The sequence below is a fragment of the Taurulus bubalis genome (genome assembly GCF_910589615.1).
Source record: "Taurulus bubalis genome assembly, chromosome: 7".
Taxonomy (NCBI): domain Eukaryota; kingdom Metazoa; phylum Chordata; class Actinopteri; order Perciformes; family Cottidae; genus Taurulus; species Taurulus bubalis.
Window position 1 is genome coordinate 29,311,569 of NC_136595.1, and position 17,945 is coordinate 29,329,513.

The window sequence follows — 17,945 nt, forward strand, 5'->3', positions numbered from 1 at the left end:
GTATTAAGTCTCTTCTCTGGTGGTCTATGTGTATTAAGTCTTAGGTGGTCTATGTGTATTAAGTCTCTCTGGTGGTCTATGTGTATTAAGTCTCTCTGGTGGTATAGGTGTATTAAGTCTTAGGTGGTCTATGTGTATTAAGTCTCTCTGGTGGTCTATGTGTATTAAGTCTCTCTGGTGGTATAGGTGTATTAAGTCTCTTCTCTGATGGTTTAGGTGTATTAAGTCTCTTCTCTGATGGTCTATGTGTATTTAGTCTTTTCTCTGGTGGTCTAGGTGTATTAAGTCTCTTCTCTGGTGGTCTAGGTGTATTAAGTCTCTTCTCTGATGGTCTAGGTCAGGGGTCGGCAACCTGAGGCTCTTTAGCCCGTCTGTTGCGGCTCCCTGAGGCCTTGACAAAAAAAGAAGAAGAAAAAAGAAAGACAACTTTTTTTTTTTTTTTTTGCCCAGTGGAAAACTTTTAAAGGGAAGTCCTCTTATCTTGGAGTTTTAGGTGATATTGGATCACTGAAAATAAAAATAAATGTTTTCATATTTCTTTCACTAAAATGTGCGTCACGTGGCTGTCAAGCCTCCGCTCTGCAGCTGCTCCTCGTGACTCAGAGCCCCGCCTCGCGCGCAGATGAGTGCAGAAGAGCGATTCCTCAACTGCTGCAGCAAACTGAGTAAAGTAGATCTACTTTCAGGAAGTGGATCACGTCTCCAAACTCCACTACTGCTGCTGGTTCTGTGTCAGCTCATGAGACACTGAGGCGTCCGTTAGTAAAAACGGATCCGTCCTCCGTTTGCGGTGCTCTAGTGAGGAGGACGCTCAGTGTAAACGTAGCAAAAGATATGCGTTTAAAATGTAAAACTCACTAAAGCGGACAGATATTGAACCTGCTACCTTGCAGTTACAGGACTAACACTCTACCCCATGAGCCACAACTATAGATAGACCTGAAGGTCTGCATAGTTGTAGTTTTAATTAACCTTAATGTAGCCAACACATGACTATTTTTTGTTTGATAGTTATAAACAGGTAAAATAGCAATAGCAAGTTTTTTGTATATATAATATGACTATATTTAAAACTTCAGAAGCTGTGATATCAAATAATTTTTGCGGCTCCAGACAATTTTTTTTTGGTGGAAAAAAATCAAAATGGCTCTTTGGATACGAAAGGTTGCTGAACCCTGGTCTAGGTGTATTAAGTCTCTTCTCTGGTGGTCTATGTGTATTAAGTCTCTTCTCTGGTGGTCTAGGTGTATTAAGTCTCTTCTCTGGTGGTATAGGTGTATTAAGTCTCTTCTCTGGTGGTCTAGGTGTATTAAGACTCTTCTCTGGTGGTCTAGGTGTATTAAGTCTCTTCTCTGGTGGTCTATGTGTATTAAGTCTCTTCTCTGGTGGTCTATGTGTATTAAGTCTCAGGCGGTCTAGGTGTATTAAGTCTCTTCTCTGGTGGTCTAGGTGTATTAAGTCTCTCTGATGGTCTTGGTGTGTTAAGTCTCTTCTCTGGTGGTCTAGGTGTATAAAGTCTCTTCTCTGGTGGTCTTGGTGTATTAAGTCTCCCCTGGTGGTCTTGGTGTATTAAGTCTCTTCTCTGGTGGTCTAGGTGTATTAAGTCTCTTCTCTGGTGGTCTAGGTGTATTAAGTCTCTTCTCTGGTGGTCTATGTGTATTAAGTCTCAGGTGGTCTAGGTATATTAAGTCTCTTCTCTGGTGGTCTAGGTGTATTAAGTCTCTCTGATGGTCTTGGTGTATTAAGTCTCTTCTCTGGTGGTCTAGGTGTATTAAGTCTCTTCTCTGGTGGTCTTGGTGTATTAAGTCTCCCCTGGTGGTCTTGGTGTATTAAGTCTCTTCTCTGGTGGTCTAGGTGTATTAAGTCTCTTCTCTGGTGGTCTAGGTGTATTAAGTCTCTCTGGTGGTCTTGGTGTATTAAGTCTCTTCTCTGGTGGTCTAGGTGTATTAATTCTCTTATCTGGTGGTCTAGGTGTATTAATTCTCTTCTCTGGTGGTATAGGTGTATTAAGTCTCTTCTCTGGTGGTCTAGGTGTATTAAGTCTCTTCTCTGATGGTCTAGGTGTATTAAGTCTCTCTGATGGTCTAGGTGTATTAAGTCTCTTCTCTGGTGGGCTAGGTGTATTAAGTCTCTTCTCTGGTGGTCTAGGTGTATTAAGTCTCTTCTCTGATGGTCTAGGTGTATTAAGTCTCTTCTCTGGTGGTCTAGGTGTATTAAGTCTCTTCTCTGATGGTCTAGGTGTATTAAGTCTCTTCTCTGGTGGTCTAGGTGTATTAAGTCTCTTCTCTGGTGGTATAGGTGTATTAAGTCTCTCTGGTGGTCTAGGTGTATTAAGTCTCTTCTCTGGTGGTCTAGGTGTATTAAGTCTCTTCTCTGGTGGTCTAGGTGTATTAAGTCTCTTCTCTGGTGGTCTAGGTGTATTAAGTCTCTCTGATGGTCTAGGTGTATTAAGTCTCTTCTCTGCTGGTCTAGGTGTATTAAGTCTCTTCTCTGATGGTCTAGGTGTATTAAGTCTCTTCTCTGGTGGTATAGGTGTATTAAGTCTCTTCTCTGGTGGTCTAGGTGTATTAAGTCTCTTCTCTGATGGTCTAGGTGTATTAAGTCTCTTCTCTGGTGGTCTAGGTGTATTAAGTCTCTTCTCTGATGGTCTAGGTGTATTAAGTCTCTTCTCTGGTGGTCTAGGTGTATTAAGTCTCTTCTCTGGTGGTCTAGGTATATTAAGTCTCTTCTCTGGTGGTATTAAGTCTCTTCTCTGGTGGTATAGGTGTATTAAGTCTCTCTGGTGGTCTTGGTGTATTAAGTCTCTTCTCTGGTGGTCTAGGTGTATTAATTCTCTTATCTGGTGGTCTAGGTGTATTAATTCTCTTCTCTGGTGGTATAGGTGTATTAAGTCTCTTCTCTGGTGGTCTAGGTGTATTAAGTCTCTTCTCTGATGGTCTAGGTGTATTAAGTCTCTCTGATGGTCTAGGTGTATTAAGTCTCTTCTCTGGTGGGCTAGGTGTATTAAGTCTCTTCTCTGGTGGTCTAGGTGTATTAAGTCTCTTCTCTGATGGTCTAGGTGTATTAAGTCTCTTCTCTGGTGGTCTAGGTGTATTAAGTCTCTTCTCTGATGGTCTAGGTGTATTAAGTCTCTTCTCTGGTGGTCTAGGTGTATTAAGTCTCTTCTCTGGTGGTATAGGTGTATTAAGTCTCTCTGGTGGTCTAGGTGTATTAAGTCTCTTCTCTGGTGGTCTAGGTGTATTAAGTCTCTTCTCTGGTGGTCTAGGTGTATTAAGTCTCTTCTCTGGTGGTCTAGGTGTATTAAGTCTCTCTGATGGTCTAGGTGTATTAAGTCTCTTCTCTGCTGGTCTAGGTGTATTAAGTCTCTTCTCTGATGGTCTAGGTGTATTAAGTCTCTTCTCTGGTGGTATAGGTGTATTAAGTCTCTTCTCTGGTGGTCTAGGTGTATTAAGTCTCTTCTCTGATGGTCTAGGTGTATTAAGTCTCTTCTCTGGTGGTCTAGGTGTATTAAGTCTCTTCTCTGATGGTCTAGGTGTATTAAGTCTCTTCTCTGGTGGTCTAGGTGTATTAAGTCTCTTCTCTGGTGGTCTAGGTATATTAAGTCTCTTCTCTGGTGGTATTAAGTCTCTTCTCTGGTGGTATAGGTGTATTAAGTGTCTTCTCTGATGGTCTAGGTGTATTAAGTCTCTTCTCTGGTGGTCTAGGTGTATTAAGTCTCTTCTCTGGTGGTGTAGGTGTATTAAGTCTCTTCTCTGGTGGTCTAGGTGTATTAAGTCTCTTCTCTGGTGGTCTAGGTGTATTAAGTCTCTTCTCTGGTGGTCTAGGTGTATTAAGTCTCTTCTCTGGTGGTGTAGGTGTATTAAGTCTCTTCTCTGCTGGTCTAGGTGTATTAAGTCTCTTCTCTGGTGGTCTAGGTGTATTAAGTCTCTCTGATGGTCTAGGTGTATTAAGTCTCTTCTCTGATGGTCTAGGTGTATTAAGTCTCTTCTCTGGTGGTCTAGGTGTATTAAGTCTCTTCTCTGGTGGTCTAGGTGTATTAAGTCTCTTCTCTGGTGGTCTAGGTGTATTTAGTCTCTCTGGTGGTCTAGGTGTATTAAGTCTCTTCTCTGGTGGTCTAGGTGTATTAAGTCTCTTCTCTGGTGGTCTAGGTGTATTAAGTCTCTCTGGTGGTCTAGGTGTATTAAGTCTCTTCTCTGGTGGTATAGGTGTATTAAGTCTCTTCTCTGGTGGTATAGGTGTATTAAGTCTCTTCTCTGGTGGTCTAGGTGTATTAAGTCTCTTCTCTGGTGGTCTAGGTGTATTAAGTCTCTTCTCTGGTGGTCTAGGTGTATTAAGTCTCTTCTCTGGTGGTATAGGTGTATTAAGTCTCTTCTCTGGTGGTATAGGTGTATTAAGTCTCTTCTCTGGTGGTATAGGTGTATTAAGTCTCTTCTCTGGTGGTATAGGTGTATTAAGTCTCTTCTCTGGTGGTCTAGGTGTATTAAGTCTCTTCTCTGATGGTCTAGGTGTATTAAGTCTCTTCTCTGGTGGTCTAGGTGTATTTAGTCTCTCTGATGGTCTAGGTGTATTAAGTCTCTTCTCTGGTGGTCTAGGTGTATTAAGTCTCTCTGATGGTCTAGGTGTATTAAGTCTCTTCTCTGGTGGTCTAGGTGTATTAAGTATCTCTGGTGGTCTAGGTGTATTAAGTCTCTTCTCTGATGGTCTAGGTGTATTAAGTCTCTTCTCTGGTGGTCTAGGTGTATTAAGTCTCAGGTGGTCTAGGTATATTAAGTCTCTTCTCTGGTGGTCTAGGTGTATTAAGTCTCTTCTCTGGTGGTGTAGGTGTATTAAGTCTCTCTGATGGTCTAGGTGTATTAAGTCTCTTCTCTGCTGGTCTAGGTGTATTAAGTCTCTTCTCTGATGGTCTAGGTGTATTAAGTCTCTTCTCTGGTGGTCTAGGTGTATTAAGTCTCTTCTCTGGTGGTATAGGTGTATTAAGTCTCTTCTCTGATGGTCTAGGTGTATTAAGTCTCTCTGATGGTCTAGATGTATTAAGTCCCTTCTCTGATGGTCTAGGTGTATTAAGTCTCTCTGATGGTCTAGGTGTATTAAGTCTCTTCTCTGGTGGTCTAGGTGTATTAAGTCTCTTCTCTGATGGTCTAGGTGTATTAAGTCTCTTCTCTGGTGGTCTAGGTGTATTAAGTCTCTCTGGTGGTCTAGGTGTATTAAGTCTCTTCTCTGATGGTCTAGGTGTATTAAGTCTCTTCTCTGGTGGTCTAGGTGTATTAAGTCTCTTCTCTGGTGGTCTAGGTGTATTAAGTCTCTTCTCTGGTGGTCTAGGTGTGTTAAGTCTCTCTGATGGTCTTGGTGTATTAAGTCTCTTCTCTGGTGGTCTAGGTGTCCACAGGTAAGCTGCTGGCTGTTCTCAGTCGTCACTATCAGGATGTCACCTGTCTGAAGTTCACAGACGACAGCAGCCATTTTGTTTCTGGAGGAAAAGACAACCTTGCTCTGGTGTGGCGTCTGTCCAGGTAACTAACACACACACACACACACACACACACACACACACACACACACACACACACACACACACACACACCCTGTGCATCCTTTACTATCAGAAGCAGAAGCTCTCCTCTGTCGTTGCTCTTTACCGTGTCAGGTTGACTGTGTCCACCAGGTGGAGCTCTAACACAGGTGAGCAGCTTCAGACACCTTTGTTCCCATGGCAACCCTTCCATCAGTCAGTCGGCACCAGTTGGAGATCGGATCAATTGATTTGATTGGTTAATAGATCAGATCTGTTGTGTGTGTTTCAGTGTGATCCAGCTGGATTTAAGCCACACCCCTGAGCCGCGTCACGTGCTGTCCCGTCACTCCCTGCCAATCACAGACCTGCACTGTGGCCTGATGGGAGCTCAGGCCCGAGTGGCCACCGCCTCCTTAGACCAGACTGTCAAGGTGTGTGTGTGTGTGTGTGTGTGTATGAGAGTGTGTAACCCTCATGGCTCCTCTCCGATCAGAATGATTCATCAATTGAAACACTGAGCATCTCCTCGCGTTTTAATTTAGATAAAAGCCCCTTTGGCATAAATCAGAGGGAGGGAGAGAGGGAGGGAGAGAGGGAGGGAGGGGAAGAGAGAGGGAGAGAGAGAGGGAGAGGGAGAGAGGGGGAGGGAGAGAGAGGAGGAGGAGGGGGGGAGAGAGAGGGGGTGAGAGAGAGAGAGAGAGAGAGAGAGACTCTCAAAATACAGCAGTGGTCGAAGCACTTTACTGGGTATGCTTTTTAATTAGTCTTATTTCCACATGTATGTATTGTTTAATATTTGCTGTGACGTTGGTTCTCGCCCCTGTGATGTCATGTGTGACCAGGTGTGGGAGTTGGCCTCAGGCGCTCTGCTCCTGTCCGTCCTGTTTGACGTGGAGATCATGTCTGTGACCTTCGACCCCTGCGAGTATTTCCTGTTCTGTGGAGGCAGTGACGGAAACATCTTCCAGGTGTCTCTGTGCAGCCAGGTGAGTCTCTACATGTTAGTCCTTTATCTCAGGTGAGTCTCTACATGTTAGTCCTTTATCTCAGGTGAGTCTCTACATGTTAGTCCTTTATCTCAGGTGAGTCTCTACATGTTAGTCCTTTATCTCAGGTGAGACTCATGCTGGACTTGAAGAGGAACCAGCAGCAGAACCGGAGCTGCTGCTGGTTCTGCTGCTGGTTCTGCTGCTGGTCCACAGACGTGTTTAAAGTTTAATGTTTGAACCGTTTGTCGTCTGCAGAGTCTCAGCCGGGACAAATCGTTCCAGTCAGACAGCGACGGGAACCAGGTCTTCAAAGGACACAGGTGAGACACAGCAGGTGTTCAGCCCAGACTCAGACGTCATGAAGGTTATTCCATTCCCACAGTCACTCTACATATGGTGTAGCTACAATGAGGACCAGAACCACATGGACAACTAAGACCGGAGAAAGATCAGTTTGAATAATCCTCAATACATTTTAGAAGATAGTGATCTGAAGTCACTAGGAATCCTCTCTGGAGGTATACATAGTCTACATTATTGTGACTGTCTCTCAGGAACTTGGTGACGTGTCTCTCTGTGTCCATGGACGGGACACTCCTCCTCTCTGGGTCACATGATGAGACGGTTCGACTCTGGGACGTCCAAAGCAAACAGAGTATCCGCTGCCTCGCCCACAAAGGTAAGCCCCGCCCCCTTACGAGAACCCTACCGACACAAAGTGGTCAGTAGTGAGAATCATAACGATACCTCCGCGACCTTCACTGGTTACCGGTGGTCGCCTGCATCCGCTTCAAAACATTGGTACTTGCATACCGTGCTACGAACAGGTCGGGTCCAGTGTACATCCAGGGCGTGGTAAAACCTCACACCCCAGCTCGTTCACTCATCTTGTAGCTCCGTCACTGCTTCAGCCAATCGGCTTGTAGCTCCGTCACTGCAAGCTAAACACTCAACAAAGTCAGGCTGTTTGCTGTTCCCCCTCCTCATTGGTGGAATGAACTCCCCATTAACATCAGGACAGCAGGAAGTCTTTACATTTTCCACCGTGAACTAAACACATCTTTTTCGACTACACCTTGAATAAGGAAGGTAGCACCCTAGTAGTGCTTTAGTTGCGCTTAAATGTCTCTTACTGATAGCACTTTGTAGTTTACCTTTCTTGAAGAAATTGTACTTTCTTGATTCTTGTGGTTCTGAGTTTGTCTTCATGGCTGAATCACTTATTGTAAGTCGCTTTGGATAAAAGCCTCAGCTAAATGAAATGTAAGGCACGAAGTGTGTTGAACTGGTGCCAGTGTGTTGAACTGGTGCCAGTGTGTTGAACTGGTGCCAGTGTGTTGAACTGGTGCCAGTGTGTTGAACTGGTGCCAGTGAGACTGGATGTTTCAGGGTCTCTGGAGGTGGTTTTGCCCTCGGTAGTTGAAATGCTTCCTCGTCTGTGCTGCTGCTGGTTTATTAATGGAGCTTCTGACCGTCATCCTGTCTCTGGAGGAGCTTTTACTTTCCGTCTCATTCATAATAAGTGATCGTGCATCTGACGGGAACACGAAGAAGAAGCGCCCGGCCGCGTTCATGACTGGCACTTTGTAATTAACCTGCTCACTTCAAACAGGCTGCCAGGAGACTTAACCCTAACCCTCCGTCAGACAGATGGACGTGTGGTTGTCCACATGTTGCTCTCTAAGGGATGTGGGTTCTCTGGAGGGAGGGTGTTGCTCTCTAAGGCAGGGGTGCCCAATACGTCGATCGCGATCTACCAGTCGATCGCGGAGGTAGTGCGGGTAGATCGCATGCCATTTAAAAAATAATAATAATTAAAAAAAATTAAAAAAACTTTAGCGACAAAACCCAGCTCCCAGTGTGCAAATTAATGTCAAACACTACGGACGCTGCGCCCGCAATGGTTGGCCGCTTGAATGGATGTATTGCCAAGTACAGGGAGATGTTTTCCCCGACTTCCTTCATTACCACTGCATAATACACCAACAAGCATTATGCGCTACAACGCTAAACATGAAAGAGATCATGGATGTGGCAACAAAGATGGTCTAATCGAGCGAGAGCTCTTCAAAGACGGATGTTCTGTGCGCATCTGGAGAAGGACTGCAGCCACTCTGACCTCCTGCTGCACACTGATGAGAGACGGCTTATAGAGCTCTGTCCGGAGATACAGGAGTTTCTCCATGTTGTTAAACATGCAGAATACAACCAACTAAGAGCATGTCAATATGCTCACGTTTCTGAATTACAATTTAAAACGTGTGTCAATTGTGTGTTCCCCTGAAGGAGGGAGCAGCAAGACGTGGGACTGTAATGAGTCATTTTGATTTACTTTAAACCCTTGCGCTTTAATTATCGTATAGGATGGACAATTTTTTTAAACTTTTGGACTTTGAATGGCACTTGCAGCCCAGTTATTCTTTAGTTATTTTGCACTTTCAGAGGCTTGATTGCTATGCTGAGTTCCTTTAAAGCTTTACTTGTGCTTTTTCTTTACTTTTAAAGCATTTTTGCACTTTAATTTGTATTACTATTTAATTTATTTGTTATGATGATGTTATGATGTTCAGATCTTGTTACTCAAATACATTTGAAGTTCAAATTCCAACATTTTGAGTTACTATTCTTAATTTGCTATGGGAAATAGTCATTAGATTAGTCGATCAATCGAAAAAATAGTCGATAGATTAGTCGTTTATGAAAGTAATCGTTAGTTGCAGCCCTAAAGTCAGCCTTTTCCCACATGAAAAAGATTAAGTCCAAACACCGCTCCACCATGACTGATGACCCTTTGGTCTGCCTGACGCTGACTACCAGCAGCTGCTGTCCGGACTATGCAGCCCTGCTGGTTCCATGCAGTGAAGTCATCAGAGCAAAATGTAATGACCAAAAATGTACAAAATTGTATTGTGTCATCAGGGTTCATGCAGTTATGCAAGGTACGCCAATATTGTAAATATAAAGTATACTCTGTATATTTATATACATATAAGCATATATATATATATATATATATATATATATATATATATATATATATATATATATATATATAAATATAAATAATATATTATTTATATAAGCATTATTAATGTAGGTAGATCTTTTTGACTTGGTCATTTTAAAAGTAGCTTGTGAGCCAAAAAAGTGTGGGCACCCCTGCTCTAAGGGATGTGGGTTCTCTGGAGGGGGGTGTTGCTCTCTGAGCGGCAGGAAGTCAACTCCAATTCTGCCTCGGAGGGCTTTACAGTCTGTACACATACGACATCCCTGTCCCAGGACCTCACATCGGATCAGCAAAACTCCCCAAAAAAGGGAGAGAACCCTTTTTTACAAGGAAAAAATGAAGAAACCTTTAGGAGAACAACAGAGGAGGATCCCTCTCCCCGGATAGACAGAAGCTATAGACCTGAGCCAGTCCTAACTATAGACCTGAGCCAGTCCTAACTATAGACCTGAGCCAGTCCTAACTATAGACCTGAGCCAGTCCTAACTATAGACCTGAGCCAGTCCTAACTATAGACCTGAGCCAGTCCTAACTATAAACCTGAGCCAGTCCTAACTATAGACCTGAGCCAGTCCTAACTGTAGACCTGAGCCAGTCCTAACTATAAACCTGAGCCAGTCCTAACTATAGACCTGAGCCAGTCCTAACTATAGACCTGAGCCAGTCCTAACTATAAACCTGAGCCAGTCCTAACTATAGACCTGAGCCAGTCCTAACTGTAGACCTGAGCCAGTCCTAACTATAGACCTGAGCCAGTCCTAACTATAGACCTGAACCAGTCCTAACTATAGACCTGAACCAGTCCTAACTATAGACCTGAACCAGTCCTAACTATAGACCTGAACCAGTCCTAACTATAGACCTGAACCAGTCCTAACTATAGACCTGAACCAGCCCTAACTATAAACCCCGGACTGAACGTGGTTCCACAGAAGAGGATCTTGATACCTGAAGGTTTTCCCTTTGGTTGCCGATTGAGATTCATGCAGCCAGGCAGATGCTGCATGAACTTTAATATTTTGTACTATTATTACTACTGATATGATACAATACTCCTCAGAATATAAAATACTTAGAATATAAGTGTGTGTGAATTTATATATTTGTGTGTAACTATAAATAACGTAAAGGCTGAAAGCAGAATTCGTCCCATGTGACATGAACCGAGATTCTGACTGGTGCACATTGATCACAGATCCATCAACAAGTATTGATCTAGTCTATATGAAGTATTGATAGTCTGTCAGTGGAGTGCTGCAGTAAAAGGTATCAAACATGTAATATTTAGTCTCCACCATCTTCACCTCAGCTGCTTCTTTTCACCTCGAAATAGATTTGTTCTGATCTGGTCTCTGAACCCCGTTGTGGATCCAGGTCTGGATCTAGACCTCGGTGATCAGCTCGATGATGTCACGGTGAGGTCGGAGATGACCATCTGCCGAGTGTTTCTTTCAGAGACATGAGACTCGAGCCGTTTCAATATTTTACTTCAGAAGTTGAGCAGCTTTAATATTTTACAGTAAATCCTTCAAAGGAAGTTGGAGAACTTTTGAAGAACGTGTCCTCTGTGATGTTTGAGCCGCCGCTCTGCTTCACGCAGAACGTTGTTCGTTTCCATCTCTGTTTGCCTTCATTGATCTGGACGTCACAGAGGAACTCTTCCTCATGTTGCACAGTTCTGAGGATGATGAGGACTTGATCCCACCTCACAGCTAATCATTGATCTACTCCACAGTCCACTCTTCCAATCATCTACAAATAAATGAACAATCTTCTTTTTACAGAACCACATCTTAGTCTCAAGTTGTTTCAAGTTGAAGATCAAATTCAAACTTTGTTTGGTGTCTTCATCTCCGTCAGATGTTCTGAACGTTTAATGTTCCGTTTTGAGCCCGCAGTAGCTCTGTAGAGGTGTAGCTGTGTAGCTCTGTAGAGGTGTAGCTCTGTAGAGGTGTAGCTCTGTAGAGGTGTAGCTGTGTAGCTCTGTAGAGGTGTAGCTCTGTAGAGGTGTAGCTGTGTAGCTCTGTAGAGGTGTAGCTCTGTAGAGGTGTAGCTGTGTAGAGGTGTAGCTGTGTAGCTCTGTAGTTGTGTAGAGGTGTAGCTCTGTAAAGGTGTAGCTCTGTAGCTCTGTAGAGGTGTAGCTCTGTAGCTCTGTAGAGGTGTAGCTCTGTAGAGGTGTAGCTCTGTAGAGGTGTAGCTCTGTAGCTCTGTAGAGGTGTAGCTCTGTAGCTCTGTAGAGGTGTAGCTGTGTAGCTCTGTAGAGGTGTAGCTCTGTAGAGGTGTAGCTCTGTAGAGGTGTAGCTCTGTAGAGGTGTAGCTGTGTAGCTCTGTAGAGGTGTAGCTCTGTAGAGATGTAGCTGTGTAGCTCTGTAGAGGTGTAGCTCTGTAGAGGTGTAGCTCTGTAGAGGTGTAGCTCTGTAGAGGTGTAGCTGTGTAGAGGTGTAGCTCTGTAGAGGTGTAGCTGTGTAGCTCTGTAGAGGTGTAGCTCTGTAGAGATGTAGCTGTGTAGCTCTGTAGAGGTGTAGCTGTGTAGAGGTGTAGCTCTGTAGAGGTGTAGCTCTGTAGCTCTGTAGCTGTGTAGCTCTGTAGCTGTGTAGCTCTGTAGAGGTGTAGCTCTGTAGAGATGTAGCTGTGTAGCTCTGTAGAGGTGTAGCTCTGTAGAGGTGTAGCTGTGTAGCTCTGTAGAGGTGTAGCTCTGTAGAGGTGTAGCTCTGTAGAGGTGTAGCTGTGTAGAGGTGTAGCTCTGTAGAGATGTAGCTGTGTAGCTCTGTAGAGGTGTAGCTGTGTAGAGGTGTAGCTGTGTAGCTCTGTAGTTGTGTAGAGGTGTAGCTCTGTAGAGGTGTAGCTCTGTAGAGGTGTAGCTCTGTAGAGGTGTAGCTCTGTAGAGGTGTAGCTGTGTAGCTCTGTAGAGGTGTAGCTGTGTAGCTCTGTAGCTCTGTAGAGGTGTAGCTCTGTAGCTCTGTAGAGGTGTAGCTCTGTAGAGGTGTAGCTGTGTAGAGGTGTAGAGGTGAAGGTGTAGCTCTGTAGAGGTGAAGGTGTAGCTGTGTGGAGGTGTAGCTGTGTAGAGGGGTGGAGGTGTAGCTGTGTAGAGGTGAAGGTGTAGAGGTGTAGCTGTGTGGAGGTGTGGAGGTGTAGCTGTGTAGAGGTGGAGGTGTAGCTGTGTAGAGGTGAAGGTGTAGAGGTGTAGCTGTGTGGAGGTGTGGAGGTGTAGCTGTGTAGAGGTGTAGCTGTGTAGAGGTGAAGGTGTAGCTGTGTAGAGGTGAAGGTGTAGAGGTGAAGGTGTAGAGGTGTAGCTGTGTGGAGGTGTGAAGGTGTAGCTGTGTAGAGGTGTGGAGGTGTAGCTGTGTAGAGGTGAAGGTGTAGAGGTGTAGCTGTGTAGAGGTGTAGCTGTGTAGAGGTGTAGCTCTGTGGAGGTGTAGCTGTGTAGAGGTGTAGAGGTGAATGTGTAGCTCTGTAGAAGTGAAGGTGTAGCTGTGTGGAGGTGTAGCTCTGTGGAGGTGTGGAGGTGAAGGTGTAGAGGTGAAGGTGCAGAGGTTTAGCTGTGTAGAGGTGAAGGTGTAGAGGTGTAGCTGTGTATAGGTGTAGCTGTGTGGAGGTGTAGAGGTGAAGGTGTAGAGGTGTAGCTGTGTGGAGGTGTGGAGGTGTAGCTGTGTAGAGGTGTAGCTGTGTAGAGGTGGAGGTGTAGCTGTGTAGAGGTGTAGCTGTGTAGAGGTGTAGCTGTGTAGAGGTGAAGGTGTGTAGAGGTGGAGGTGTGGAGGTGAAGGTGTAGAGGTGTAGCTGTGTAGAGGTGTAGCTGTGTAGAGGTGAAGGTGTAGAGGTGTAGCTGTGTAGAGGTGTAGCTGTGTAGAGGTGAAGGTGTAGAGGTGTAGCTGTGTGGGGGTGTGGAGGTGAAGGTGTAGAGGTGAAGGTGTAGCTGTGTGGAGGTGTGGAGGTGAAGGTGTAGAGGTGTAGCTGTGTAGAGGTGTAGCTGTGTAGAGGTGTAGCTGTGTGGAGGTGTGGAGGTGTAGCTGTGTAGAGGTGGAGGTGTAGCTGTGTAGAGGTGAAGGTGTAGAGGTGAAGGTGTAGAGGTGTAGCTGTGTGGAGGTGTGAAGGTGTAGCTGTGTAGAGGTGTGGAGGTGTAGCTGTGTAGAGGTGAAGGTGTAGAGGTGTAGCTGTGTAGAGGCGTAGCTCTGTGGAGGTGTAGCTGTGTAGAGGTGTAGCTGTGTAGAGGTGAAGGTGTAGCTGTGTAGAGGTGAAGGTGTAGAGGTGAAGGTGTAGAGGTGTAGCTGTGTGGAGGTGTGAAGGTGTAGCTGTGTAGAGGTGTGGAGGTGTAGCTGTGTAGAGGTGAAGGTGTAGAGGTGTAGCTGTGTAGAGGCGTAGCTCTGTGGAGGTGTAGCTGTGTAGAGGTGAAGGTGTAGCTGTGTAGAGGTGAAGGTGTAGAGGTGTAGCTGTGTGGAGGTGTGAAGGTGTGGAGGTGTAGCTGTGTAGAGGTGAAGGTGTAGCTGTGTGGAGGTGTGAAGGTGTAGCTGTGTAGAGGTGTGGAGGTGTAGCTGTGTAGAGGTGTGGAGGTGTAGCTGTGTAGAGGTGAAGGTGTAGAGGTGTAGCTGTGTAGAGGTGTAGCTGTGTAGAGGTGTAGCTGTGTGGAGGTGTAGCTGTGTGGAGGTGTAGCTGTGTGGAGGTGTGAAGGTGTAGGGGTGTGGAGGTGTAGCTGTGTAGAGGTGAAGGTGTAGAGGTGAAGGTGTAGAGGTGGAGGTGTGTGGAGGTGTAGAGGTGTAGCTGTGTAGAGGTGAAGGTGTAGAGGTGTAGCTGTGTGGAGGTGTGAAGGTGTAGCTGTGTAGAGGTGTGGAGGTGTAGCTGTGTAGAGGTGTGGAGGTGTAGCTGTGTAGAGGTGAAGGTGTAGAGGTGAAGGTGTAGAGGTGGAGGTGTGTGGAGGTGTAGAGGTGTAGCTGTGTAGAGGTGAAGGTGTAGAGGTGTAGCTGTGTGGAGGTGTAGAGGTGTAGCTGTGTAGAGGTGTAGCTGTGTAGAGGTGAAGGTGTAGAGGTGTAGCTGTGTGGAGGTGTGGAGGTGAAGGTGTAGAGGTGTAGCTGTGTGGAGGTGTAGCTGTGTAGCTGTGTAGAGGTGTAGCTGTGTAGAGGTGAAGGTGTTTAAGGTGTAGCTGTGTAGAGGTGAAGGTGTAGAGGTGGAGGTGTATAGAGGTGTAGCTGTGTAGCTGTGTAGAGGTGAAGGTGTTTAAGGTGTAGCTGTGTAGAGGTGTAGCTGTGTAGCTGTGTAGCTGTGTAGAGGTGAAGGTGTAGAGGTGGAGGTGTGTAGAGGTGTAGCTGTGTAGAGGTGTAGCTGTGTAGAGGTGAAGGTGTTTAAGGTGTAGCTGTGTAGAGGTGAAGGTGTAGAGGTGGAGGTGTGTAGAGGTGTAGCTGTGTAGAGGTGAAGGTGTTTAAGGTGTAGCTGTGTAGAGGTGAAGGTGTAGAGGTGGAGGTGTGTAGAGGTGTAGCTGTGTAGAGGTGTGGAGGTGTAGCTGTGTAGAGGTGAAGGTGTAGAGGTGGAGGTGTTTAAGGTGTAGCTGTGTAGAGGTGAAGGTGTTTAAGGTGTAGCTGTGTAGAGGTGAAGGTGTAGAGGTGGAGGTGTGTAGAGGTGTAGCTGTGTAGAGGTGTAGCTGTGTAGAGGTGTGGAGGTGTAGCTGTGTAGAGGTGAAGGTGTAGAGGTGAAGGTGTAGAGGTGGAGGTGTGTAGAGGTGTAGCTGTGTAGAGGTGTGGAGGTGTAGCTGTGTAGAGGTGTTTAAGGTGTAGCTGTGTAGAGGTGAAGGTGTAGAGGTGTAGCTGTGTAGAGGTGTAGCTGTGTAGAGGTGTAGCTGTGTAGAGGTGTTTAAGGTGTAGCTGTGTAGAGGTGAAGGTGTAGAGGTGTAGCTGTGTAGAGGTGTAGGTGTGTAGAGGTGTAGCTGTGTAGCTGTGTAGAGGTGAAGGTGTTTAAGGTGTAGCTGTGTAGAGGTGAAGGTGTAAAGGTGGAGGTGTGTAGCTGTGTAGAGGTGTGGAGGTGAAGCTGTGTAGAGGTGTTTAAGGTGTAGCTGTGTAGAGGTGAAGGTGTTTAAGGTGTAGCTGTGTAGAGGTGAAGGTGTTTAAGGTGTAGCTGTGTAGAGGTGAAGGTGTTTAAGGTAGACCAGCTGTTATCATTTAACTGAAAATGAATCCTGATGAATTATTTTAAGCATCTATCAAAACCATTTATGAAAACATCTGAAGACACAAAAATGATAAAGCAGCAGATTAATCAATAATGAAACGAATCAGGAGGTGCAGATTATTAAAGACGTGAGTGTTTGGCCCTCATTTAGTCTCTGTAGTAACACTGTCCTCTGACATCACTTCCTGTCTGTGTGTTCAGGTCCGGTGACGAACGCCATCATCGTGGCGGCTCCAGCGAACATGTTTCTGCCAGACAGCCGGCCCGCCATCCCTCTGCCGCGCTTCAACCGACACCTGCACGCCCCCGAGGGCGGGGAGTCGGGCGAGGTGTGCGTCCGCTTGGGGCTCTACGCACAGGTGAGTCAGGTGACCCGTGAGACGATGCCATCTGTGAGCCACGTGTGTGATGAAGGGCTGGGCGGTATGGCCAAAAATTCATATCACGGTATTTTATAAGATGCTGGCGGCTTCACGGTACATCACAGTGTGTTTTTGCAGTTCGGCGGTGTAATTTTATAAATGTTGATGAGTTTCAAACTGTTGTGTCGTGGTGTTTTACCTGTTAAAGAGCGTTAGTTGTGGGTTATTAATTGTTGTTATGAAGTTATAACCATGACTAAAGTTCGAACCATGACAATAAGTAGCTCCGACCGCTGAGGTGAACATTACATGTTGCTGCCTGCTGAAGAGCGACAACGGCTCTGCCGATATGAAACATTCATACCTTATGGAAAGCACAGGCCTAGTGTGATGTCACTTTATTCTGCAAACAGAAAGCTGAGCTGTTTGAAAACGGGTAAACATACATTTTTATTTTTTATTTTGAAATGTTCTCCCTGTGTTTTCAGGAGGACGAGCTGACGTATCTGCAGAAAGCTGATAGGCTGCAATGTTTGATGAACGCTGTGACTGACAAGGTGAGGGGGCGGGGCTTAAGGCGTCCACCAGGTGTGACCTGCTTTCTACCTTCACGTCTCATCAGGGTTTCGGTCAGAGAGGCACCATGTGACTCAACAGACTCGCATGTGTTAGTCAGAGGTCAGAGGTCAGCGCTTGTAAACAAACTAAATGTCAGAGACAAAAATACAAAATGTCACACGGCCTGAAAAAAAAGGAGACGGGATGTCTGCTCTCTTAAATAATCAATAGCACTTATACACTTAAATAATCATTGATTATCAACACTTTTAATAATAATGTATTATTCATCAGTTATCAGCCGTTTTTAATGATTCATGTTATGTTTAACTGTTCTATGGGAGTGAGATCATGTCTGTAGTTATCACACGGATCACGTCTGTAGATGTCATCACATGAACCACGTCTGTAGATGCTTTATGATTGTATGGTTCTATCTGATGAGTCGGTTCTGGTTCTGTTTCAGAACCTGTTCGGTGACGGAGAGAACACGAAGGTTCGAGTGTCGGAGCTCGAGGAGGAAGTTCAGACTCTGAAGAAGGTCAACAAAGACCTGTACGACTTCTCCAGTCAGCTGCTCACCAAGCCCACATAGACACATGCAACATGTACACACTGTACACACACACAGTGCACACACACTGCTCACCAAGCCCACATAGACACACAGACACACACATGAACATGTACACACAGAAACACAATCTGTGATGATTATGGTTAGAAAAAATAAAAGTATTTTGTTTTCGTAGAATTTCTTGTCCATTTTGATTCTGCCATGACTACTGCCTTGTTAATATATATATATATATATATATATATATATATATATATATATATATATATATATATATATATTAACAGAATTATTCATCAAACATTTCGTTTTGTTAAGTCTTTTTGACAAAAACAGTAAATAGAATCTTTTAAAAGAGCCTGAAGACGTTCAATCAGAATAAATAGTATAAAATAAAATAATCAGACAATATTTGTAGACGTTTGTCCTCATGGTTTAATTAACTTATTGTAAGTTGCTTTGGATAAAAGCGTCAGCCAAATGAAATGTAGTACCAGACCCTACAAGGGCCTACAAGTGCCAGACCCTACAAGTGCCAGACCCTACAAGGGCCTACAAGGGCCAGACCCTACAAGTGCCAGACCCTACAAGGGCCTACAAGTGCCAGACCCTACAAGGGCCAGACCCTACAAGTGCCAGACCCTACAAGGGCCTACAAGGGCCAGACCCTACAAGTGCCAGACCCTACAAGGGCCTACAAGTGCCAGACCCTACAAGTGCCAGACCCTACAAGGGCCAGACCCTACAAGTGCCAGACCCTACAAGGGCCTACAAGTGCCAGACCCTA

The 17,945-nt window shown here is 45.2% G+C and overlaps 1 protein-coding gene across 1 annotated transcript in view; it reads left to right on the forward strand.

Annotated features, from left to right (window-relative positions):
- Positions 1–17,329, forward strand: part of wdr18 (WD repeat domain 18) — a gene marked incomplete at its 5' end in the record, with an annotated part of 20,089 nt that extends 2,760 nt beyond the window's left edge. Inside the window, 8 exons of the mRNA XM_079221215.1 lie at positions 5,377–5,510; positions 5,802–5,943; positions 6,355–6,498; positions 6,757–6,821; positions 7,056–7,180; positions 15,863–16,020; positions 16,512–16,580; positions 17,048–17,329. Coding sequence (XP_079077341.1) covers positions 5,377–5,510; positions 5,802–5,943; positions 6,355–6,498; positions 6,757–6,821; positions 7,056–7,180; positions 15,863–16,020; positions 16,512–16,580; positions 17,048–17,176 — 966 coding nt within the window. The 3' untranslated portion in view covers positions 17,177–17,329. The remainder of the gene's footprint in view (positions 1–5,376; positions 5,511–5,801; positions 5,944–6,354; positions 6,499–6,756; positions 6,822–7,055; positions 7,181–15,862; positions 16,021–16,511; positions 16,581–17,047) is intronic.
- Between the last annotated feature and the right edge of the window lie 616 nt (positions 17,330–17,945).